Source organism: Poromitra crassiceps (genome assembly GCF_964638095.1).
Source record: "Poromitra crassiceps genome assembly, chromosome: 10".
Lineage (NCBI taxonomy): Eukaryota > Metazoa > Chordata > Actinopteri > Beryciformes > Melamphaidae > Poromitra > Poromitra crassiceps.
This window is the reverse complement of record NC_139631.1, coordinates 48,597,761-48,623,385: the sequence shown is the minus strand read 5'-3', so window position 1 is coordinate 48,623,385 and position 25,625 is coordinate 48,597,761. Positions and strand designations below refer to the sequence as shown.

Here is a 25,625-nt window from a genome sequence, read left to right as displayed (position 1 = left end):
ACGGTGATTGATTAAATCTTTTTATTATATAATTATATGAATCTTGGTTGTTATTCATGAGGTATTTTATCTGTGGAAATCTGTGACAGAAGCTTAGGAACTTTGACCTTCAATTAAGTGTACAATGTACATTATATCATTATGAGACTGATATGACAATTTGGTTTGGTGTCTAAACTAGTCATAACTTGACTTTTAGACAGGTCTGTAGCCTTAACTACAGTGGTGCCCCGAATCTTACAGAGAATACAATATTTTCTGTCAAATCTAATACATTTATGAATATTAATAATTCATAATTATTAATAATCATATTTCATAACCAAACCAGCTCCTGCGAGCACAACACATCCTATCATCAGTATATACATGGGAGCATGTGGGCAATGTTTCTCTGTTCTCTCTGTTGATGCCATCAGTGATGTCACTTGAGCAATGTGCATTGTGACATCACTGATGATGTCATCAGTGATGTCATAAGACTGATGATGTCATCAGTGATGTCATAAGACTAATGGATGTAAACTTAAGGGGCACACACACACACACACACACACATACCCGTGCCATGTAAACTTAAGGGCAATAACATTTTGTAAGCAACACGCCAATAGAGTAGGCGAGGCCACGCAGCAGCCGAGCCTATAAAAGGGAGCATGTGGGCAATGTTCTCTGTTATAATTTTTCCCCACTGATGATGTCATCAGTCATAAATCACTGATGTCCTAAGTGATGCCATCAGTGATGTCACTTGAGCAATTGTCACTTGCATTGTGACATCACTGATGAGGTCATCAGTGACATCGCAGCAGCCGAGCTACGCGCACGAGATGCCTAGTATGATCAAATGTGTCATTGTTTACATTAGCATCAGAGATTGTCCAACTTCAAGTCACTTCATTTATCTCTGTCACATGGGTTTTGCCACTGCCACGCCCCTTGAGGAGACTAGCAGCAGGTCCTGAGTCTATAGAGTACTGCAGTGATGACGTCTTTTTGTAGGCTTATCCAGAAATCGCCGCCATTTTGGCTCGTCAGTGGAAAAGTCTATGTGGTTTTAGAATGGGAATTTCACTTAAATGCATAAAATAAGGTCTGTGGTTAACAAAGGTTTATGAAATGCAAATTTGGGTTCAGCATGATAATCTTCACAAACATGAGTAACCCTCCCCCCCTTAGTGCTTTTGCAAAAGACAATGGATGACAGACGCACCAGGTCTGTGACAAGAGGCGATTGTTTAATTCCTTTGAGGAGGTCTGCCTTCGGACAGGCAGCCTTTTCAGTGAGAGCAGCTCACACATGGAACAGTCTCCCACTACAGGTTAGACACTGTGACATTTACCGCTCCTTTAAAGTCAACTTAAAATCATGGTTGAGAGACAATCAAGTGTGTGACCATACCATGTAACATGACATGCTTTGTTTTATGTTTCTATGTACTATTCCTTATTGTATATGTATTTAATGTGATTGTATGTGATGTTGCACTATAGGTACAGTATTGCTGTTCCTGTCTGTATGTACTTTTTGTTTGAGCAGTTTCTACCACCTTACTGCCCAGGGACTACGGTTGAAAATTAGCCAAGCTGGTTAAACTGGCGCATTTACAGAAATGTTTATTAATGTGCACTGTCCCTGTCATTTTAAACTCAATAAATGAAATGAAACTTTTATGCCTTTTAAAGTGTTTTCTAAAATTTGCGTTTAAAAAAAATGCATTTACGTTCCAAAAGTCATAAAAGTTATTAATGTTTGTGAAGATTATCATGCTAAACCCAAATTCGCGTTACCTATAAACTTTTGCGAACCTTATTTTATGCATTTAAGTGAAATCCCCATTCTAAACCTTATTCACTTTTTGCCTGATGAACCCGGAAGTATACTTCCGGACTCATTCCTGCAGTTCTCTATTGGAGTCATTGGGAGGAAGTGAATGCGATCTCAGATTATGACTTGATTATTTTTGCTCCATAGTCACCAAACTATTGGGGCCATTCTCCACAAGCTACATATAATCTGAACGTTTGGACACTAAAATGATATTTTCAGACAGACAGATCAGGAGAACATTAATTTTGTTGGAGACTTGTCCTTCCCTCAGCAACTCACTCTCCCGAGATTTGGAATCAAGTGCTAACGTTAGCAGGTAGCGATTAGCTAATGCTACATGTGAAGTTCACAGTCGTACGTAGCTAAATCTGTGGTTGGGGAAAAACTTATGTGGATCTCTTAGTTACAACTAGATTGAGCGAACAAGGGGCAGCTTTGTGTTTATGTGTGGTGTGTGTGGAGTTTTGGAAACTCTGCATCTCTAGCTAAAGTTAGCTTGCTAGGTTAGCACCACAATTCAAGGGGAGAGCTGACCAAGCCCATTTAGGAGACTGCAAGAGTACCACTTGATACTTTTGGCCGAGCCTGGAATGAGCGATCTCTATAGTCCATCATCTCGTTAAGACAAATCGAAAGGGAATGATTCATTAGAATGATAATGTCGCTAGAAAGATAAGTTATACTTGACTTTTCTACCATTAAACTGATTGTAAACATTACATGGACAACAGTAGCTAACCGCATCTGACCAAATTAGGACGACAGCAACAAAAGTGTGTGTGTGTGTGTGTGTGTGTGTGTGTGTGTGTGTGTGCGTGCGTGCGTGTGTGCATGCGTGTGTGTGTGTGTATGTGTACGCTCACATGTGAATTTCAAGTTTGAATTACAGACTCTTGACAAAATGAATTTCATTTGACCTTTGTGCTGAAGATTGGAGAACTGTTCGTTTTGCACTTTTCCCTTTTAGCGCAAACCTCACTTTACTGGTCAGAGATGGAAACACTGGCATGAGGGGGAGGAGCTAACTTCACCTGTGTTTACACTGGCATGAGGGGAGCAGAGCGTGACACCATTTTCATTTTTGGATGAACTGTTCCTTTAAAGAGGAACTGAAACTGTGTGAAGCCTGAGACCTGCTGGCGAGTAGTCTCTTAAAACAGACTGTCTCATCTACATCCGGCGAATGCAGCTAAACAGTCTGTACGTTACACCCCCAGAACATGCACAAGGAAGTTGGGAAAAAAACTTTCAGACTGGAAGGAAGTTCGACGGAATCCGACCAATCACGACACGTGTGTCCACGAAAAAAAATTCTGATTGGACTAATGAGCGGAAGACCCGCCTTAAAAAAATTCTGATTGGACTAATGAGCGGAAGACCCGCCTTTCTGCTTCCCATTCCGGTTGGCGCATGCTTCTCCCCCACGAATTACAGACGGTATGGCGGAAGCATTTGAAAATTGCGGAAGCCAACTCGTCTGTTCTAAGAGACTAGCTGGCGAGCAGCTGATACTGAGCTGACCGATATTAGGTCCATTATTTACCAATCTAGGAAACCAGAGTCTATTTCGGCACGTAAACAGACTCTGGGACAGCCGTACGTTCTTTTAGGCTTCCTGTACAGCGCGGATCTTCCGCCATACATTGCGTCGCTTTTATTTTGAATGCTATACGTCAAAATTTGTATATATTCATATATCGTGACCGGAACTCTTATAGGCTACTCGCCAGTACAACAACAGAGTGGCACTGTGCGGAGGCAGAAGTCCCGGGAAGGATTTTGTTTTCACTACGCACCACGCAACCTGCACGCAACACGTCCATAAGTCACTTCTCCTCAGGAATTAGTAATCCAGTTCCAAAACTCTTGACGCCGTGTAAATATCAGCCGGTAGATTGCCCCTGACATACAGTAGGCTACACAGACAACCAGTCGCCCCCCCCCCCCCCCCCCCCCCCCGCGCAAGACAAACGCGCAACCCCGTGCTTCCATCTCAATAGCGGGGTGAATCTTTCTCACACCGGTGTTACGGTAAAAGCTGTGCCCATGGGCGAGTTTGACCGGAAGGGGAAACAAAATAATTATGGGGTTCATAGTTGAGTGTAACACCGCCAGTATCCACCATCAAAGACATTTATTCAGGTCAGGATCCGTGAAGATAACTTAATTTGAGAAAAAAATGCCATTTGCTCCGCTTTCTGGTCAGAGCCTTCTCTTTTTGGTGAAAACAACCTACATTCAGGTGTCGATAACTAAAGAACGGATGATGGTAGAATCAAACTTTTTATCATATGAAAGTCGAGGCTCTCTGCTTTCTTTTGGGATATTCAGTCTTTTCAGATTCAGATTCAGATTTATTTCGCCCCCCACACACACAAACAATTGACATGTAGATAAACATCAAGATACAAATGTGTGGAGTGCCAGGTCTCCAAAGAAGCTACTTAAAGCTTATGGCAGGAGCCTGAGCAATGACTTAGAGCACAACTTAAATACAAGTTACTGCGTACAGTATAACAAAAACAACAATTACACAGCAGGACAAGTAACAAACAAAACAAACAAAACAATCCCAGATCAATGGATAAGTATAAGTATACTTATAATACATATCAATACCATATACCATGCTATATATCATATACATTATATATTATATATACTATGTATCATAATATACTATATTACTATACATACAGGTTAAGCAGTTGTTCTTTCATTTTTTTCTTGAAAACAGAGATGGATGGAGTTGTTTTCAAGCTCTCATCAAGCCCATTCCAGATCCGCGGCCCTCTATTGGTTATACTTAAACTGGTGCATTTCAGTCGTCTTTTCTTACCATAAATAAGATGTGTATTTCTGGTGTTAAAGGAATGAGCGGGGCGGTTGACTGGGATGAGCTTGGAGAGTCTTGGATTTAGGTTATGGACAACTTGGTACATTATGATTGCGTTTTGGTGAATATTAAACTCAGCAAGCCTCAAAAGATTATAGCTATGGAAGAGGGAACATGTGGGTGCGTTGAAATCCGACCAGGATACGGCACGTATTATTTTCTTTTGTAAGCTTTCTAGTTTCTTCAGATAGCTGGGGAATGTGTTACACCATATGATGTTACAGTAATTAATGTGTGGCTCAAACAGGGTTTTGTACAAGATCAGGAGAGTAGATAAAGGAAGAAAATGACGGAGTTTGAAAAATAGACCAACATATTTAGACAGTTTTGTTAACAGATGATCAATATGACATTTGAAGTTGATTGACTCGTCAATGAGGACCCCCAAGAATTTTGTTGATCCTACTCTTGTCAACTCCCTTCCATCTATATTGAGGTGGATATGATCCACTGATTTTTTGTTAGAGTGGAATATAATGAAATTGGTTTTACTGATATTCAACGACAATTTATTACATTTGAACCAAGTATCCACTTGTTTGAGTTCAACATTGAGTAGATCTTGAAGCTCATGTGAATCATGATGGGACAGGAATAAGTTTGTATCATCAGCAAATATCACTTTATGCAATAATTTAGAGGAGTTGACAAAATCATTGATGTAAAGAATAAAGAGCAAAGGCCCCTACGTAGTCATAGAATAAAATATTCTGTGGGTCTTGGAAAATTAATGAAAATTATCAAAAATCCTGGCGGTGGCTAGTGACTTATTCTCAAAACCCTGGCGGAGAATGAGTTAAAAGGCACCTTTTAGTGATTGTAGATAGGCCTAGTAAGGATTTAGTATGTTAACATCCATTATCTGTTTACACTGAATAGGCTTATATATTAACATACCTCATGTGGTATTAACATGTTGCTAAGTTGAAATTTCTGAAAGCGTCAAGTTGTCACAACTTGTGATGTGTCTTGTGATAGAAAGTTCATATATTGTAAAAAAGAGGAGGAAAATGTTGATATTCCCAATGGTCTTGTCTTTTTTCATCTGTCATTATGCCTTTACCTTTCCTGCATTAACATAGTTAGCCGCTCACTAACTAGTGTTCACTAAATTGTTAGTCTCAGTGGCTTCTAGTGCATGGATGATTATATATGTATATATATATATTATATATATATATATATATATATATATATATATATATATATATATATATATATATATATATATATATATATATATATATATATATATATGTGTATATGTATGTATATAATCAAGGGGACGAATTGTATCTCGTGCGCATGGAAGCATAAAACAAGAGCTGGAATTGCATATCGTGCACATTACAGTACATACATAATTTTCTCCTGATGGCCATTCTCTGGCTCCGTAGATGGGCCTGGCTGTTTTCTATTTCAAAATAAAAGTCCCTACAGCAGACAGTGTGGGGGCACTCACACAGTGGTGTTGGCTCGCTTCTTGTTGATGGAGGGGACGTCGACGCCAGCAAACAGGTGTCCGTCCGCGCTGTTGACCCCGGCCAGGTAGTCGACCCCGGCCGCGTTGTGGAACAGCCTGCTAGGCTCGTCTGGGACGAAGTCACCATCTATCACCGGAGCAAGTTCCAGAAGGTCCAGAACTGGACCTGCGGGGGTGGGGGGTGCTGTCACTACATGGTTGGCAACCCAGTCGGCAGAATAAAATATTTGCATTTGACTTCTCTGCAAAGTAGAGTACTACTCTATGTATGTGTCTGTATGTCGTGACATACTCTGGTTTAGTACTGTACTGTATGTATGTGTCTGTATGTAGTGAGTGACATACTCTGTGTTTAGTACTGTACTGTATGTATGTGTCTGTATGTAGTGAGTGACATACTCTGTGTTTAGTACTGTACTGTATGTATGTGTCTGTATGTAGTGAGTGACATACTCTGTGTTTAGTACTGTACTGTATGTATGTGTCTGTATGTAGTGAGTGACATACTCTGTGTTTAGTACTGTACTGTATGTATGTGTCTGTATGTAGTGAGTGACATACTCTGTGTTTAGTACTGTACTGTATGTATGTGTCTGTATGTAGTGAGTGACATACTCTGGTTTAGTACTGTACTGTATGTATGTGTCTGTATGTAGTGAGTGACATACTCTGTGTTTAGTACTGTACTGTATGTATGTGTCTGTATGTAGTGAGTGACATACTCTGTGTTTAGTACTGTACTGTATGTATGTGTCTGTATGTAGTGAGTGACATACTCTGTGGTTTAGTACTGTATGTATGTATGTGTCTGTATGTAGTGAGTGACATACTCTGTGTTTAGTACTGTACTGTATGTATGTGTCTGTATGTAGTGAGTGACATACTCTGGTTTAGTACTGTACTGTATGTATGTGTCTGTATGTAGTGAGTGACATACTCTGTGTTTAGTACTGTACTGTATGTATGTGTCTGTATGTAGTGAGTGACATACTCTGGTTTAGTACTGTACTGTATGTATGTGTCTGTATGTAGTGAGTGACATACTCTGTGTTTAGTACTGTACTGTATGTATGTGTCTGTATGTAGTGAGTGACATACTCTGTGTTTAGTACTGTACTGTATGTATGTGTCTGTATGTAGTGAGTGACATACTCTGTGTTTAGTACTGTACTGTATGTATGTGTCTGTATGTAGTGAGTGACATACTCTGGTTTAGTACTGTACTGTATGTATGTGTCTGTATGTAGTGAGTGACATACTCTGTGTTTAGTACTGTACTGTATGTATGTGTCTGTATGTAGTGAGTGACATACTCTGTGTTTAGTACTGTACTGTATGTATGTGTCTGTATGTAGTGAGTGACATACTCTGTGGTTTAGTACTGTATGTATGTATGTGTCTGTATGTAGTGAGTGACATACTCTGTGTTTAGTACTGTACTGTATGTATGTGTCTGTATGTAGTGAGTGACATACTCTGGTTTAGTACTGTACTGTATGTATGTGTCTGTATGTAGTGAGTGACATACTCTGTGGTTTAGTACTGTACTGTATGTATGTGTCTATATGTAGTGAGTGACATACTCTGTGGTTTAGTACTGTACTGTACTGTATGTGTCTGTATGTAGTGAGTGACATACTCTGTGGTTTAGTACTGTATGTATGTATGTGTCTGTATGTAGTGAGTGACATACTCTGTGTTTAGTACTGTACTGTATGTATGTGTCTGTATGTAGTGAGTGACATACTCTGTGTTTAGTACTGTACTGTATGTATGTGTCTGTATGTAGTGAGTGACATACTCTGGTTTAGTACTGTACTGTATGTATGTGTCTGTATGTAGTGAGTGACATACTCTGTGGTTTAGTACTGTACTGTATGTATGTGTCTATATGTAGTGAGTGACATACTCTGTGGTTTAGTACTGTACTGTATGTATGTGTCTGTATGTAGTGAGTGACATACTCTGTGGTTTAGTACTGTACTGTATGTATGTGTCTATATGTAGTGAGTGACATACTCTGTGGTTTAGTACTGTACTGTATGTATGTGTCTGTATGTAGTGAGTGACATACTCTGTGGTTTAGTACTGTACTGTATGTATGTGTCTGTATGTAGTGAGTGACATACTCTGTGGTTTAGTACTGTACTGTATGTATGGGTGTGTATGTAGTGACATACTCTGTGGTTTAGTACTGTACTGTATGTATGTGTGTGTATGTAGTGAGTGACATACTCTGTGGTTTAGTACTGTACTGTATGTATGTGTCTGTATGTAGTGAGTGACATACTCTGTGGTTTAGTACTGTACTGTATGTATGTGTCTGAATGTAGTGACATACTCTGTGGTTTAGTACTGTACTGTATGTATGTGTCTGTATGTAGTGACATACTCTGTGGTTTAGTACTGTACTGTATGTATGTGTCTGTATGTAGTGACATACTCTGTGGTTTAGTACTGTACTGTATGTATGTATGTATGTATGTATGTATGTATGTGTCTGTATGTAGTGACATACTCTGTGGTTTAGTACTGTATGTATGTATGTGTCTGTATGTAGTGAGTGACATACTCTGTGGTTTAGTACTGTACTGTATGTCAACGTCAGTTTAACTGTGCCAGCTGAATACCCGTCCCTGTGTGACTGGACATTTAGTCAGGTCTCGCTCTCAGAGTTGCCATGCAGCCTCTCCTCTCTCTCCCCAGATAGTCCGCTTCCCTGGCTGAATCCAACTCTGTGCTCCTCCACTCAGGTGTCTTCCATTAGTAGCTAACGAATGGAGCTCTCCATGGTGCTGAACCTGTGTTCACTCATTTTGGCCACTAATTAGCCATTTTTGCCCATTTAGTCAGCCCTAATTACCTCATTAAAATGTGGCTCCGTTAGATCACCCACAGGGGTGCTCACAGACACTTTGCATTCTTATTACAGGATTGCTTTTCCACCGAGTCCCCATTCATTGTCAGTGCCGCCCCCTAGTGGCACAAAGTCAATGTTACAGTGTGACTAACAAACTAACTAAATAGAGTACCGCAGGCGCAGGGATGACGTATTTTTGTAGTCGGAACGCCTCATAAAAGTGGTCCTCATGTGTGAAGATTATCCTGCTGAACACAGGTTCGCGTTTGAATAAGCTTGCGTTAACCACAGACCTCATTTCAAGCATCGCGCCAAAAACCCATTCAAAACCCATAGGCAGAAACAGTGAAGAACCTGGAAGTGTTAGCATCTATGTTTTCTGGACTCATTCCTGCGGCTCTCTATAACAAACTAACGGCCTATGGAAGCAGATGAGGCCTTCAGGGTCGGCTGGGCCGTTCTGACCTTGGCCGGTGACCAACTGCAGCAGGTTGATTTTCCCAGCCATGGTGACGGCGACCGGGTCACTCATCTTCAGACACGTCAGCATCTCGTCCTCGTTGATGGTTTTGCAGCCGACCTTCCGGGCAATCTGCGCGGGGAAACGGGAGACTTTCAACACGGGAAGAGTCTTCAGAGTCACAAGACAAGTAAAACCAGTACAGATTGATTTGTTACAGGATATTTCTGTTTTCTGTTTTCCAATTTTCCTGACAATGGCTCCGTTATGTGGATCTTACTGTAATTTACACAGCAAATCTATCTCATAAGTAAGGGTTAATGCCAGACGAGGTGTCCATTATCAGGAATTAATGGATGATGCGATGGTTGCCCAATTCAATTTGATCACAATCAATTTGTGATCATGTACACCCCGAAGTGCATTAAACCGCTTATACCATGGTCACTTCCCTCAGAAACAAAATTAAGACCATTCATTTATATTTTCATGCATTTTGAATTTTTCAATCCAAAGTCATAACCAACTACTACCTGCAACAATCATCATCCCATCTCATGCAGTGGAACCGGTGTACACTGTTCCAGTAAGGGGGTCATCCCTATGTTTCCCGGGTCCTATGTTCCCCGGGTCCTATGTTCCCCGTTTTTGTGGGACCGGGGAACATAGAACCCCGCTATGTTCCCTGGGAGAGGTTAGGTTTTGGGTTAGGGTCTGGGGGAGGTTAGGTTTAGGCGTAGGGGGTGGGAGAGGTTAGGTTTTGGGTTAGGGTCTGGGGGAGGTTAGGTTCGGTCCCACAAAAACGGGGAACATAGGACCCGGGGAATATAGGACCCGGGGAACATAGGTACGCTCCCCCAGTAAGCAGGACAAACCTTTGATTTGAGCCGGTGTTATGCTGAATTCTGCCATGACCCCCCCCCCCACCGGTGAGAATTGCATCCCCACCTCGCATGAGCACGTTGTAATGAATTCTACTGCAGCATACTGTTTAAAAATGATATCATATGATCGTCAATCATCAAATGATCTGGTCTATCCACCTTATTTCTGGCGGCCATGATGCACCATGGGTGCTGCTTCCTTCTGCTGTCCTCTTCCCCCGTTACGTCTAGCTTGACACAACACAGCCCGTCTAATGTACCCGTCTGTAAACGGTGCAGCTGAGCTGATAAATGCCGACTTGTTCAACGAGCAACAGGTTAGTGGATGTGATAGATAACATCATTAGGCTACATTCCCAAAACAAGTGTTATTTTGTGACGAGCAAACTTTTAACGTCGGAGTTAGACAAGGAAATGCGATGCGAGGAGGCACGCGCTGCAGTCATGGGCTGCAGTGCAGAGTAGGTACTATCCAGGCAGCGTCAAGCCAGCGTAAACACAGCTGCTCACGTTCTAGACCGGATATTGCTCCCAGAATTATTTTACAGCTGGAGCCTCACAAAAATAAGGTGGATAGATATGAACGTTATTTTACCATATTTTGGGCTGTTTTGACTTCAATTGGGGTAGAAGTGAGGTGGAGTGTGAGGGGCCAGGGGGGTCTGTCCTGGCTCATGGAGGCCGATTTTGGTGCTTAAAAACCGGGTAGAGGTGACCTGCGAGTCCAGGCCAGGAGGGTCTCTCCAGGGGGATGCAAATCTCAGCGGTTTGTACCTGCCGAGTTTGCATCCCACTGTTTTTAAGTCAAAACAGCCCAAAATATGGTGGGGATCCAATTCTCGCAGGGAATGCTGGTCCGCTCAGTTTAGAGATAGAACCCTTTGGCTCAGAAAAGCTAAAGCTAACGTTATGCGTCGTTATAAGTCAATAACATTGCGCGTGGTTGACAAACAGTAACTGTAATTGACAGTATGGTTAGCAAGACAAGCTAGCTAACCAGAAATGTTATTGCCCCCCACAAAAAAGAAATCCCGAACGATGAGACGATGAGGCTCTGTCAGCCTGAAGTAGTGAGTTGAATATGGTCATGAGAGATGGTCGCTTATGTGAAGGTAGGCAATCAGGAAGTTCAGATGGCGTCTTGCAGTTTGTGTGTTAGGCTACATCACCATCCTGTGGTGTTCATGGGTAACTGCAGCTAACTGACTACAGACAGTGTTGTAAATTGCTAATGTGAGGCTGATAGGCTGATAAATATTCATTTGGAAAAGGTGAACAGACAGTCTGACTGGAACTACTTAATAGGTGTACATTATCAGAAAATAATGGACACTCTGCAGCCAATCAGACAGATGGTTAAAGTGTTCAGACAGTGGAGGTGACAGTGGAGGAGTGAAGGAGACAGTGGAGGAGACAATGAGTCCTGCACCTTCTTGGTGAGGGTCATGGGGTTCCTCTGCAGAGCCCAGGGGCTTAGAGCCACACCGCACTGAGAGATCGCTCTGCGGAATAACCCTTTACTGTGGGGAGACAGCATCTGGAGGGGGAAAACAGGTATATGGATGGAGAGACAGACAGATAGACAGGCAGAGAAAGAAACAGACAGACAAGCATCATGAGACCGAACACAGAGAAGCTCTAAACCCCTGTTTTTCCAGTCATTTTGTTTCTTTATTTACACATATAAAAATGTAAAAGAAAAGGATACAACAATCTGACTATAAATAAGTTCAGACATGGTCAAACAGACATAGGTCAGCATAGCCAACAATGCATCGCTTAACAGAATCAGAATCAGAATTATTTTATTCGCCAAGGTATGTTTTCACATAAAAGGAAATTGTCTTGTGTGATTGGTGCTCATGAGCATGTGATTAGATTAGAATAAATATTCAAGACAAATATAGAATATAAACAAATAAGATATAAGGAATATACAAAGATTCACATATATTTATATAAGCAGAATACATATAAACAGTCTTGACAACCTAAGTTTGTTGTTTAACAAAAATGTGTCCAAGGTGCATGAGCAGCAGTGTTGGAATTATTACTGGAGTATTGGTATTGCACATGGATTTCAGATATTGACAGTGTAGCAGAGTGTTGCACAAGTATAATGAATCAGTCATAGCTCGTGTGCGCACACACACACACACACACACACACACACACACAGACCTGGAAACTGACGCTGGCGGCTCCGGCTGATTGGCCAAACAGCGTAATGTTGTCGGGGTTTCCTCCAAACGCCCGGATGTTCCTGTGGACCCAGGCCAGGGCGGCCTGCTGGTCCCACAGACCAAAGTTGCCTGAGAAATACAGTAAACACACTAACGTCAATAACAACAATAACAGAACAAATGTATAAAATAAAAAACAAACTCACTAAAATAAAATTAAATAAAATTAAACAAGATAAAATAAACTAAAATTAATCAAATTAATCAAGATAAAATTAAATTAAATAAATAAAATTAAAATAAACAAAATAAAATAAAATAAAGTCAAACTACTGGCAACCTCTGTGTGTTAGTATGTGTTCTAACACAGTTCACCTGGGTTTAATTTGGCATGAGGGGAGGGGGGGATAGAATAGAATAGAATAGAATAGAATAGAATAGAATAGAATATAACTTTATTTGCCATTTCAACACATGGTTGATTGGAAATTGTCTTGGTGCAGAAGTGCTCACATAGAATCACATAGAATCACAGGAGACATAGATGCAGAGAGTTCCATACATACAAAAACAAGGAAGTAATAAAAAGGACAGTAACGACATAGATGATGACAACATCATTTTCATTCTTTGGGGGACGAAGTCTTCCTATAATAGGGCAGCTTAACAATTGTTCATTGTGTGATAAAAATCATATAATATGTAGCCAAAGGCATTCCAAAAGAATTGGATATGGGTGGCACCATGAATTTAGAAGGGGAAAAACATATTTAATTTTGCGGCCACAGACTGACAGCCTATTTTTTCTTCTTCTTCTTTTGGGTCTAAATTCATGGTTCCTCCATATCAAGTTCTTTTTGGAATGCCTTTGGCTATAAATGTACCAAATGATATGCTTTCATAGCAAAACGCCACACTATAGCCGTTCATATTTTGTTTGTTTTTCAGCAGGTGGTTTTTGGTGTTTGCTGATAATTGACATGTAGAACTTCATGGTGAGTGTGTGAAGTCAGAGGGAATGAGACGGAGAGAGCAGCTGAGCTAACACAGTTTATCTGTCCACAGATTAGACAGAAACACAGACTGAGAGTTTGTTTTTTTCCCACAGAAATGTCCTATGTTCTCTCCTGATTCTGAATATAGCTGAATCACTTGGTTTGACCCAGTAAAACTATTTTTATAAGCATTTTACTAAACGTCTATGAGAAAATGAACGGGGAATGAAATCTCTTCTAGGTCCCAAGCCGAACCCAGAGGAGTGCGTGACTTTATAACTCTAGTTCTAGGGCTGGCCACTCCCATCAAACCAAAAAGTGACCAAAAGTCCCTACTGCAGGGATGACATATTTTTGTAGGCTTACCCAGAAATGGCAGCCATGTTCCCAAGGGGAAACGGCTATGGGATTTCAGAATGGGATTTTATGGGAGTGGAAATTTGTGTTCAACAAGACAATCTTCCCAAACGAGGGCCACTTTTATGACTTTTGAAGCGTTTTCTGAAAATCACATAAAAAAAAACGCATTTATGCTTCAAAAGTCATACAAGTGGCCCTCGTTGTGAAGCTTGTCTTGTTGAACGTAGATTTCCACTCCCATAAACCTTTGTTAACCACAGACCTTATCATGCATTTAAAGGAACATGCCAACATTTTGGGAGATTTGCCCATTTGCTATATTCCCGATAGTAAGAGGAGAACATACCCTTCTCTTCTCTGCAGTACAAAGTAGCAAGGCGCCCCTCCTGCTAGTGAGCTTAGCACAATGGTAGTTACAATGGTAGTCACAATGGTAGTCAACGGTACCTACTGTACCTAGGTACCCCCGTTCAGTCACCAAGAATACACATTCCAACAGCCCCAAAACACATGACTCGTGTACTTACCATAATCCAAAATTACGAGAAACAGTCATTTTCGAAGCAAATACATACCCGGAACTACGTGTGTGTGTGCGTGCGTGTGCGTGCATCCGTGTCTGTGTGTGTGTGTGCGTGTGTGTGTGTGTGTGTTTGTGTGTGTGTGTGTGTGTGTGACCTGGCAGCCTGTGGTCTCCAGTGCTGAGGAAGCCAAGCGTGCCGACCCGGTAGTTGACGGTGACAACGATGACCCCGCCACGGTCGGCGAGCTCCTTCCCGTCGTACAGCGAGTCTCCCAGGATGGCCACGTCATTAGATGCACCCAGCAAGAACGCCCCCCCGAACAGATACACCATCACCGCTAGGTTAGTCGACACTGAGAGAGGGGAGAGGGAGAGAGAAAGGGAGACAGAGAGAGAGGGAGAGAGAAAGGGAGACAGAGAGAGGGAGGGAGAGAGGAGAAAGAGGGAGACAGAGAGAGAGGGAGGGAGACAGAGAGGGATAGAGAGGGGAAGTGAAAGTGAGTGAAATTTTCAGAAAAACAGCAAAAGAAAATGTGAAAACATGCACGTTTCCACAATGTGAATATTAGGAATTGATACATGCCATTGTTTCGCAGGCAGCGACCAAGGTCTATGTGTCACGGTCACCTCCCTCATGGATTGGTATTAATGGCTGTCAATCAAAAGTGGGTGAAGCTTATGTTTTTTTTACGTGATGCCGAAGTCTTTAAGAAGGCTTCCAAGTCAGAGTTTGCCCTCTCTCTGACCTCTTTACCCCAAGTAAAGATGGCGACGGCCGGTTGCGACTGCCAAGTCACTAGTTTCTTGACTATGTTTGGAACCGTCTTGTTTTCATGTTACGTCCGTGTGTTTTGCTCCATTCCATTTGCATTGGGAACTAGGAATATTCAGGTGAGTGACATCACACCTGAGATGTTGGCATTCCATTTAACATTGGGAAACCATTTTAGCAGGGAAACCAGCCAGGGTTAGCTCTAGCTAGGCTAGCCTTTGTTAGCACTAACAGTTGATAACAACACATTTTGCGGTATTTTGCGCAACGGACAAGATATAAATTAGACAGTACTGTGTGTACAACTGATGTAATGAGACACAATTAAGACAAGTGCTTTTAACTACTGTTGAAGGGCAGAGCTGCCATCTTGGATTTTTTAGATCGGAGCCGGTGAGGAGTTTGGCGGAGAAAATCCGAGGGCGTTCCTGACCTTTGAACCGTGAAATCCCCAGCTCCCAGTACAAATGGAATAGAGCATTTATGTCTAAAACAGAACTAGAGTTTGTTCACCGAGACGGCGTGCTGGTGAACGAAGGAGCGCGAGATCGCGAGAAACAAACAGGTGGGTCGGCGAGGCGGGGGCACCAAGCTAATCAGGTAAGCTCCACTCACTCTACAGTCTGACAGCCTGGTTCACATGATGCTCACGTCACGCTGACGGCGATGGTGCTGTGACATAATGAAAATCATTAAAGCTACAGTACACCATAAAATGGACTAACAGGCAGCACTCTTCAACTGGGCCTACAGATACTCCACTGAGCTTCTTCTTCTTCAGTTACAACACACTGAGCAGTCTGAGCAGTCTTCTTCAGTTAAAACAGACTGAGCAGTCTTCTTCAGTTACAACACACTGAGCAGTCTTCTTCTTCAGTTACAACACACTGAGCGGTCTTCTTCAGTTACAACACACTGAGCAGTCTGAGCAGTCTTCTTCAGTTAAAACACACTGAGCAGTCTTCTTCAGTTAAAACACACTGAGCAGTCTTCTTCAGTTACAACACACTGAGCAGTCTTCTTCTTCAGTTAAAACACACTGAGCGGTCTTCTTCAGTTACAACACACTGAGCAGTCTTCTTCAGTTAAAACACACTGAGCAGTCTTCTTCAGTTAAAACACACTGAGCAGTCTTCTTCTTCAGTTACAACACACTGAGCAGTCTTCTTCAGTTAAAACACACTGAGCAGTCTTCTTCATTTACAACACACTGAGCAGTCTTCTTCAGTTAAAACACACTGAGCAGTCTTCTTCAGTTACAACACACTGAGCAGTCTTCTTCATTTACAACACACTGAGCAGTCTTCTTCAGTTACAACACACTGAGCAGTCTTCTTCATTTACAACACACTGAGCAGTCTTCTTCAGTTAAAACACACTGGGCAGTCTTCTTCAGTTAAAACACACTGAGCAGTCTTCTTCCGATAAACACACTGAGCAGTCTTCTTCATTTACAACACACTGAGCAGTCTTCTTCAGTTAAAACACACTGAGCAGTCTTCTTCAGTTACAACACACTGAGCAGTCTTCTTCAGTTACAACACACTGAGCAGTCTTCTTCAGTTACAACACACTGAGCAGTCTGAGCAGTCTTCTTCAGTTAAAACACACTGAGCAGTCTTCTTCAGTTACAACACACTGAGCAGTCTTCTTCAGTTACAACACACTGAGCAGTCTTCTTCATTTACAACACACTGAGCAGTCTTCTTCAGTTAAAATACACTGAGCAGTCTTCTTCAGTTAAAACACACTGAGCAGTCTTCTTCAGTTAAAACACACTGAGCAGTCTTCTTCAGTTACAACACACTGAGCAGTCTTCTTCAGTTAAAACACACTGAGCAGTCTTCTTCAGTTAAAACACACTGAGCAGTCTTCTTCAGTTACAACACACTGAGCGGTCTTCTTCAGTTACAACACACTGAGCAGTCTTCTTCAGCTAAAACACACTGAGCAGTCTTCTTCAGTTACAACACACTGAGCGGTCTTCTTCAGTTACAACACACTGAGCGGTCTTCTTCAGTTACAACACACTGAGCGGTCTTCTTCAGTTACAACACACTGAGCAGTCTTCTTCAGTTAAAACACACTGAGCGGTCTTCTTCAGTTACAACACACTGAGCAGTCTTCTTCAGTTACAACACACTGAGCGGTCTTCTTCAGTTACAACACACTGAGCAGTCTTCTTCAGTTAAAACACACCGAGCAGTCTTCTTCAGTTACAACACACTGAGCGGTCTTCTTCAGTTAAAACACACTGAGCGGTCTTCTTCAGTTACAACACACTGAGCGGTCTTCTTCAGTTAAAACACACCGAGCAGTCTTCTTCAGTTAAAACACACTGAGCAGTCTTCTTCAGTTAAAACACACTGAGCAGTCTTCTTCAGTTAAAACACACTGAGCAGTCTTCTTCAGTTACAACACACTGAGCAGTCTTCTTCAGTTACAACACACTGAGCGGTCTTCTTCAGTTACAACACACTGAGCAGTCTTCTTCAGTTAAAACACACTGAGCAGTCTTCTTCAGTTACAACACACTGAGCGGTCTTCTTCAGTTAAAACACACTGAGCGGTCTTCTTCAGTTACAACACACTGAGCAGTCTTCTTCAGCTAAAACACACTGAGCGGTCTTCTTCAGTTAAAACACACTGAGCAGTCTTCTTCAGTTAAAACACACTGAGCAGTCTTCTTCAGTTAAAACACACTGAGCAGTCTTCTTCAGTTAAAACACACTGAGCAGTCTTCTTCAGTTAAAACACACTGAGCAGTCTTCTTCAGTTAAAACACACTGAGCAGTCTCTTCTTCAGTTAAAACACACAGCAGGCGGTCTAAACCTTCAAATTGTGCCTAAATATGTGCTGCGTGTGTTTAGTGATGCCGACATGATTCATTACAAGCCTTCATCATGTTTTATGGTCGAGGTGCTAACTTTAGCCAGTAAGCAAGGCAACGTGAAACTGTGTTGTTTTTTAATGGAGTTTGGTTAAACAATACAACGGAAGATTTGCTTAATGTGTTTCCACTGCACTTTGTCACATTTACCTTTTACAACTTTTCCACTTCCTCCAAAGTCTTTTTTTGGGATATCTGAAGGTTTTTCAAATTTGCAACATCTCCACTCAATTGAAAATGTGCATAAAAACAGTGTTTGTGTGTGTGTTACCTTTGCGCCTCTGTGGGATGAACACGTTGAGGTACAGACAGTCCTCGCTGCCCTGGGTGCTCGTCTGCAGCAGCGTAACCTGCAGACAGCGCTCCTGGTACCTGGTCGCCTTCAGCACGCCTGCAGGCACACATGTGATTGGTCAAAGACTCATTAGGATAGCCTGTAGGCACACATCTGATTGGTCAAAACTCGGACAGCCTCCAGGCACACATGATTGATCAAAGACTCGTTAGGACAGCCTGCCGGCACACATCTGATTGGTCCAAGACGTTAGGACAGCCTGCAGGCACACATCTTATTGGTCAAAGACTCGTTAGGACATCCTGCAAGCATACATCTGATTGGTCAAAGACTCGTTATGACGTGCTGCAGTGCTCACAGATGTTTATTTGTTATTGGACAAAGATTCATTATGATAGCCAGCTGGTTACTATGGTAACTCTTGTGGTACTTATGGACTCTGGGACAGCCCTACCTTTTTTCCCGGCTTCCTGTACAGCGCGCCTTACCTGCCACCATCACTTCCTTTTCCGCGTCCGTTTCTAATAACATTAACGCAAAAACACACTGCATAGAAGACGTCCACTCGTCTCACAACAACAGTGGGAAATGACTGGAGATGTAGTTGTTGTGACTATAGTAGTATCGCCAAAGTCGCGGCGTGAGTGGATATTCAGACTGTAAACAGTGGAGCACGGACGTGGAAAAGGAAGTGACGGTGGCAGGAGAGGCTCGCTGTACAGGAAGCTGGGAAAAAGGTAGGTCTGTCCCAGAGACTCTAAGTTCCCAATGTCTATGACATCATCAGTGATGTCATCAGTGACATCATTATTGACCAGAATCATCCTTATGATGTCATAGGCACTGATATTGTGGTCACACTCGAGCAAAACTTTCCTGAAGGTACGTTGCGACACATGGCAGATGAAAAGGGTAAAATGGCTGTTTATCCTTTCTCATTCTCTGAGCCAGAAATCTCCACTTCATTAGCACTTAGATACATGAGAGTTTCCTGTTTTATTCCTAACTATATTCTGAGGGGTTTGTTCATATGTCATTCATAGCCTGATGTATATAACATTTTATTAATAAATAAATAAAACATGTTGAAAATGTGTTTTTTTGGAGTGTTGACAGTATTTTCTGATTTATGGAGTGATAGAAAGAGATCCAAAATTCCCTCTTAGCTTTTAATCAACTGGCGAAGTTTCATGGTGATATCTATTAGTTAATTTTTTTGTTTTATATAAGTCAGTTAGTTATTTGTTAATTGATTATTTGTTATATTAGTTAGTTATTAGTTGTGAATTAGTTACCGTCCCATCCTGGGTGTGGTTTGGGTTTCTCCCAGCGTCCTGGGGCGTCGGCGAAGGGGATTCCTTTAAAGACATCAACCGACCGGAACAAACCCATATTGTGGTTCTCCCCCTGCACCTTGCCCCCCTCTGTCTGCACCACGCCCAGCTACACACAGGCACACACGCACAAACACACACGCACGCACACACGCACACACACACACACGCACGCACGCACGCACGCACGCACGCACACACACACACACACACACACACACACACACACACACACACACACACACACACACACACACACACACACACACACACACACACACACACACACACACACACACACACAATTCCATCACCAGTAGCCTATAGCATTGGTTCTCAACATGGGGTCCAGGAAGCACCAGGTGTCCTTGTTAAACATCAGCATTATTTCATTTATAGAACGTGAACACAGAAAATGTAGGAGAATGCCTGTTCCGGTCTTCCCTTCACCATGGTCATGGAGTTCTGGACTAAATCAAATTCACCTAAAGACATTCTCAGATTTGGGTCTGAGAGAGACAAAGCCTCATCAAATGGGTCTGTGGCTCTGATGTGAACCAGGCTCCCTGATATGAAAAAGGTTTGAGGATCACCGGCCTATTCATGACTTGCGTTGTGCAAATGTTTTTGTTGTGGCTGCCATCTTGATGTCCAATTCAATGCGTTCTATTTGCTCTGCAATTGGAAATAAATTGGAACACTGGTGTCAAACAAACATCAAATATTTTGACATTGTGAGTGAGAGCAGAAGTAGCTGAAGGGTTTGAAGTACAGTATAATATGTCTATGTAGTGTTTGAAAATGTGTGAGTTTAGTGAAAAGTGCAGTCTGTACAGTCGGCTATAGAGTGAATTATGACATCATCACTGTTGAGCAGTAATTGCAAGTGAGATCCAACCAGTGTTATGTGATGTGAAGCTTTTATTTTTGTCTTCCTCTCCTTAATACATTCAAGTTGGCCAGTGGGGGGCGGTAATGCAACACTTGGATGCCAACCGCCACACAACTCAAAAGAAGAAGACGTTAGCCAGCGTTGCATATTTATGGATTCCACTGGAGATCGCTATGACACGTGGGCGGCTGGGCGCAGACTGTGTGTGTGTGTGTGTGTGTGTGTGTGTGTGTGTGTGTGTGTGTGTGTGTGTGGGAGATTTGGGCCGTCAAAAGGGAACAAAAGGCTCGCTCCTCCTGGCCAATCCTGGCGCTTGACTGCTGCATAGGCAGGCACGCAGGGTGTGTTCTGCCCAAATCTCCAGTGGGATCATAATAACGCGGAAACAACAGCAACCTGTTCCTACTCCGCCTACCCTCTCTGGTGGGTGCTGGGTGATGGGAAACATGTCAAGAACTGTGCGCCGCTTGTGATATCTTTTTGTTTGTTTAGGGGGTGGGGAAAGTGTCGCCACAGACACAAGTTCATAAATGTTGCAATACAGATATTTATTTCCATGAAAATCTTCCAGATTATCACTTTTAAAGTATGAAATATTAGTTAGATTTCAGGCATCAAGATGGCTGCCACAACAAAAACAAAAACTCTCTGCTAGTCATGATGAGCCACTTTAAAGCAGCTGGACGGCTTGAGACATGAATGGAAATACTGTACATTTTAAAAGCCTTTCTGATGCAGGCCTGTTCACATACTGCCACCTGCACACACACAAATCATGATGACACGTAGAAAGAACTACCAAAGATACTGATAGCTAAACTAAAACTAAATATTTGTAACAAATAAACATGACACTTTACAATAAGGGTACATTAATGCTTAAAGACCCCCTAAAGTCAAAAATCTTGTTTTTCAATTCAGATTTCAAAGTGGGTCCAGGCATTCTTAAGTTTGGGAGCCCCTGGGCTAGTTCTGTTAACCCTGATTGGTTTTTTTTAAGGATTTTAACAAGGTTTGGGAGGGGGAGCATCAAACAAGTTATTTTTCAAAGTAGAGTATTTTATATACATCTTAAAACATGACTTTAGGGCATCTTTAATAAGCAGTAACTAACCTGTTTAACAGTTAACTAACCCTTAATTAACAGCCTTGACCGTAAGCTTGCTCTAACCTTAACCTCAGTGACTTCACCACAATACCTTAGTTAACATTATGCCTCAACACAACCACAATACCTTACAACCACATTACCTTAGTTAAAGGTAAAGTATGCAACTATTTCATTACAATAACATGTTTTATCCTTATAGAAAGGTTTCCCCTCAAAAACATGAATTCTGATCCACACAACAACACAATACGGCAATGTGTTTATGTGGACAGACGCTGCCCCCTGTGTGTATTTTTGTTGTTTTGTTGGACATTGTTTTGCTGTGTTCTGTTTATGTGGGCGAGTGAGCTTGACAATACATAGGGAGAGAGAGCACCAGAAAACAGTTGAAACGCAGGGATTAAACCTTTTCCCCCCTTATAGTTTCACGGTGGTATGAGCTCCAAACAGCTCACAAAAGGATCTGGGAAGGAGCTCCATTTCCTGGTTTAGTCCGCTCTGCTAAGACGATCCACTCACAGAACATCTTAGCGATGCTATTGGCTGGACTGTTGCACTGTGAGCGATGTTATTGGCTGGTCGCTATACAACCCACATGGACCTCGTGGAATGTATCCGCCTAAATACGTCCCGGCCACAGCCAAACAAATCTAAACAGCACCAAAATCAGGCAGGGGGCATGAGCGTCTGTCCACATAAACACACTGCCACAGTATTGTGTGGGTCAGAATTGATGTTTTTCAGGGAAAACTTTTCTATAAGGATAAAACTTATTTTTTAAATCAAATAGTTGCATAGTATACCTTTAATATTGTGCCTCAACACAACCACAATATCTTACAACCATATTACCTTAGTTAACATCATACCTCAACACAACCACAATACGTTAGTTAACATGCCTCAACACAAGCACTTTACCTTAGTTAACATCTTGCCTCACCACAACCACATTACTTTAGTTAACAACATTCCTCAACACAACCACAATACCTTTGTTAACACCATGCCTCAACACAACCACATTACCTTACTTAACAGACCTCAACACAACCACATTACCTTAGCTAATGTCATGCCTCAACACAACCACATTATCTTAGTTAACATCATGCCTCAACACAACCACATTACCTTAGTTAACATTATGCCTCACCACAGCCACATTACCTTACTTAACAGACCTCAACACAACCACATTACCTTAGCTAATGTCATGCCTCAACACAACCACATTACCTTACTTAACAGACCTCAACACAACCACATTACCTTAGCTAATGTCATGCCTCAACACAACCACATTACCTTAGTTAACATTATGCCTCAATACAACCACAATACCTTAGTTAACATCATGCCTCCTCCTTCTACATTGTTCCTAAATAAATAAATAAATAAATAAATAAATAAATAAATAAATAAATACCTTAGCAGCCGAGGCAGAGCCGAGCCACAGAGCCAGCAGCACTGGTAACAATAGCATGTCTGTCTGTTAACCTGATGTCTGTCTGTTAACTTGTCTGTCTGCCTGTCTCTCTGCCTGCCTGTGTGTCTGCCGCTGAGTTCAGGTGCAGCTGGGTATTTATACTCCGATCAGCGGTGAAAACTCTTATCTCCACAAAGTCCACAGCTGGGAAACTGAGTCTGTAGACACTCGCATGATCTGAACATGACAAGCATTAGAAACATATACAGTAGTGAGGATTAAAACTTCTCTAATCGACAGGTTTTCAGTGAAAAGTTACCTGCTCCTTAAATATAGTTAACTAAAACTAAACTTTTGCAAAGAAAGAAAAAACTAACTGAAACAATAAACTACAATAAAATAAAAAATATCGAGAAAATCTTAATCTTTGTCTATTTGGTCAAATGCGTCAACACAACAAGCATGATTAGGCATTGGGTCATCTATTATAATGCCAGCAGTGTCTGTCTGTATCTTTGTCCTTCGCGTATCTCGAGAACCATTGGTCGGATCGACTTCAAACTTGGGGAGACCTGATGGAGTGCAGTGCCCTGCTACAGCGCCACCTACTGCAAACACAAAAAGTGGTTTATCTTGAGAACCGTTTCTCAAACTCTGGGAGTGTGCTTACTCAACGGAGTGCAGGGAGCTGAATTACGTGCAATTCTGCATAGCGCCACCTACTGGCAACACAAAAAGTGGTTTATCTCGATAGCCATTCATCTGATCAACTTCAAACTTGGGAGTGCGCTGCTGGGAACCCGAGATAGAGCAGTGCCGAATTTTGTGTAATTCGTGGCTGATTTCCCACCCCTCTGCTCAGTTAATAGTAGACACCAGCTGATCCAATTTAAAGTTGCTCACCGTCTTCACTACTCCAAGCATAAATTGCACAAGATCTTACCTTCTGTCTCACCACTGTGACAGGTGTCAGGTGTCAGAGGGCATGCTATCTCATGCCTTCTGGTTTTGCCCTTCACTAATGGGATTCTGGGCCAAAATATTTTACTGGTACCCTAAGGCCTACAAAATAACCGTGCAGCCAGAGGCAGAATTCGCCATCTTTGACTGCTCGGAGTCCTCTCTGAACTTCCCTACAGCTGTGCAGCAATCCCTGACACTGGGGACAACTGTCGCCAAAAGACTTATTTTGAAGGAATGGAAGTCCTCCTCTTCACCTTCTTTCCAGGTGTGACTGATGGACATGGTCTCTGTTATGGAAAGACTCAGGTTCCTGAGAACCAACTCATTTGGAAAGTTCTCAACTATCTGGGATCCGTTTTTAACCTACTTTGACGAGGTTAAGAATGACTACTGACTGAGGTTAGGGGTGATGGACGGCTTGCCCGGCTGGGTTCCCAAGGACCCCTTGTGTAGTATCCCATACGCAATATCTCTTACAAGCACATAAACACCTTATGCGGCTGGTAGCTCCACGTTACAATGCTAAATGTCAAATATGTATGTTTTTTTGTTATTTGTATTATTATTATTGTTGCTTTCCCTCTCTTCTTTTCCTGTGTCTGAGCCTGTTTGTCTTGTATGTTTATTGTTCTATAAAATATTGAAAATAAAATATATAAAAAAACCAGCAGAAAGATGACATCAGGCTGTGGTTGGAGCAAGCTGCTGATAATCTTGCAGTATTGCTGACCTGCTGGTTGTGTGTCCCGGTGTACAGGTGAATAAATACTCAAGTGCTCCATCCATCTCGACTCTCATGCCATATTTGGGGTCAACACACAGGACAGAGAGTGGTCACATATAAATAAATAAAGTCAGCATTGCCTTATCAGGTGCTCTTATCGTGTCTCAGGCTCCTGGCTGGTCGTGACAGATGCTCCATTCCCACCGTTAACTGAACTCTCCTTCAAACCAGGAGTGTGCAGATCCTGAGATACCTAGGTCAGAGAGAATGGAGAGAAGGATTTGGTGGTTAACTGTATCGAAAGCAGCAGACAAGTAAATGAGGACAAGGACAGAGGAGAGGGATGAGGCCTTAGCAGTGTGTAGGGCCTCAGTGATTGAAAGGAGAGCTGTCTCAGTAGAGTGAGAAGCCTTGAAACCAGGCTTTACTGCCTTATTGCTTGTTGCTTCTCTTGTTTTCCTGCACCTAGTATATGCTCTGTTATTTTGCACTATGTTGTAACGGAGTCTACAGCACAAGAATTTCACACGTGATACTTGTACTACGGAGTGACAATAAAAATCTTGAATCTTGAATCTTGAATCTTGAATCTTGAATCTTGAACCTGTGACTGACTGGTGAATCAATCTCAACATTGCGTTGTTTTGCAGTAGGGTATCTCTCCTTCTCATGCCTCCTCATCCCCTACCTCAACCACAATCTGCAGGATTGTGGTTGAGGTAGCCTACTCATGCGTACT

The 25,625-nt window shown here is 42.1% G+C and overlaps 1 protein-coding gene across 1 annotated transcript in view; it reads right to left on the bottom strand.

Annotated features, from left to right (window-relative positions):
• Positions 1 to 23,256, bottom strand: part of LOC310784494 (bile salt-activated lipase-like) — a gene marked incomplete at both ends in the record, with an annotated part of 61,891 nt that extends 38,635 nt beyond the window's left edge. Inside the window, 8 exons of the mRNA XM_083645480.1 lie at positions 6,190 to 6,376; positions 9,536 to 9,662; positions 11,844 to 11,951; positions 12,596 to 12,726; positions 14,631 to 14,828; positions 18,410 to 18,529; positions 19,729 to 19,876; positions 23,200 to 23,256. Of these exons, the coding sequence (XP_083501606.1) occupies positions 6,190 to 6,376; positions 9,536 to 9,662; positions 11,844 to 11,951; positions 12,596 to 12,726; positions 14,631 to 14,828; positions 18,410 to 18,529; positions 19,729 to 19,876; positions 23,200 to 23,256 (1,076 nt within the window). The remainder of the gene's footprint in view (positions 1 to 6,189; positions 6,377 to 9,535; positions 9,663 to 11,843; positions 11,952 to 12,595; positions 12,727 to 14,630; positions 14,829 to 18,409; positions 18,530 to 19,728; positions 19,877 to 23,199) is intronic.
• Positions 23,257 to 25,625: the final 2,369 nt, after the last annotated feature.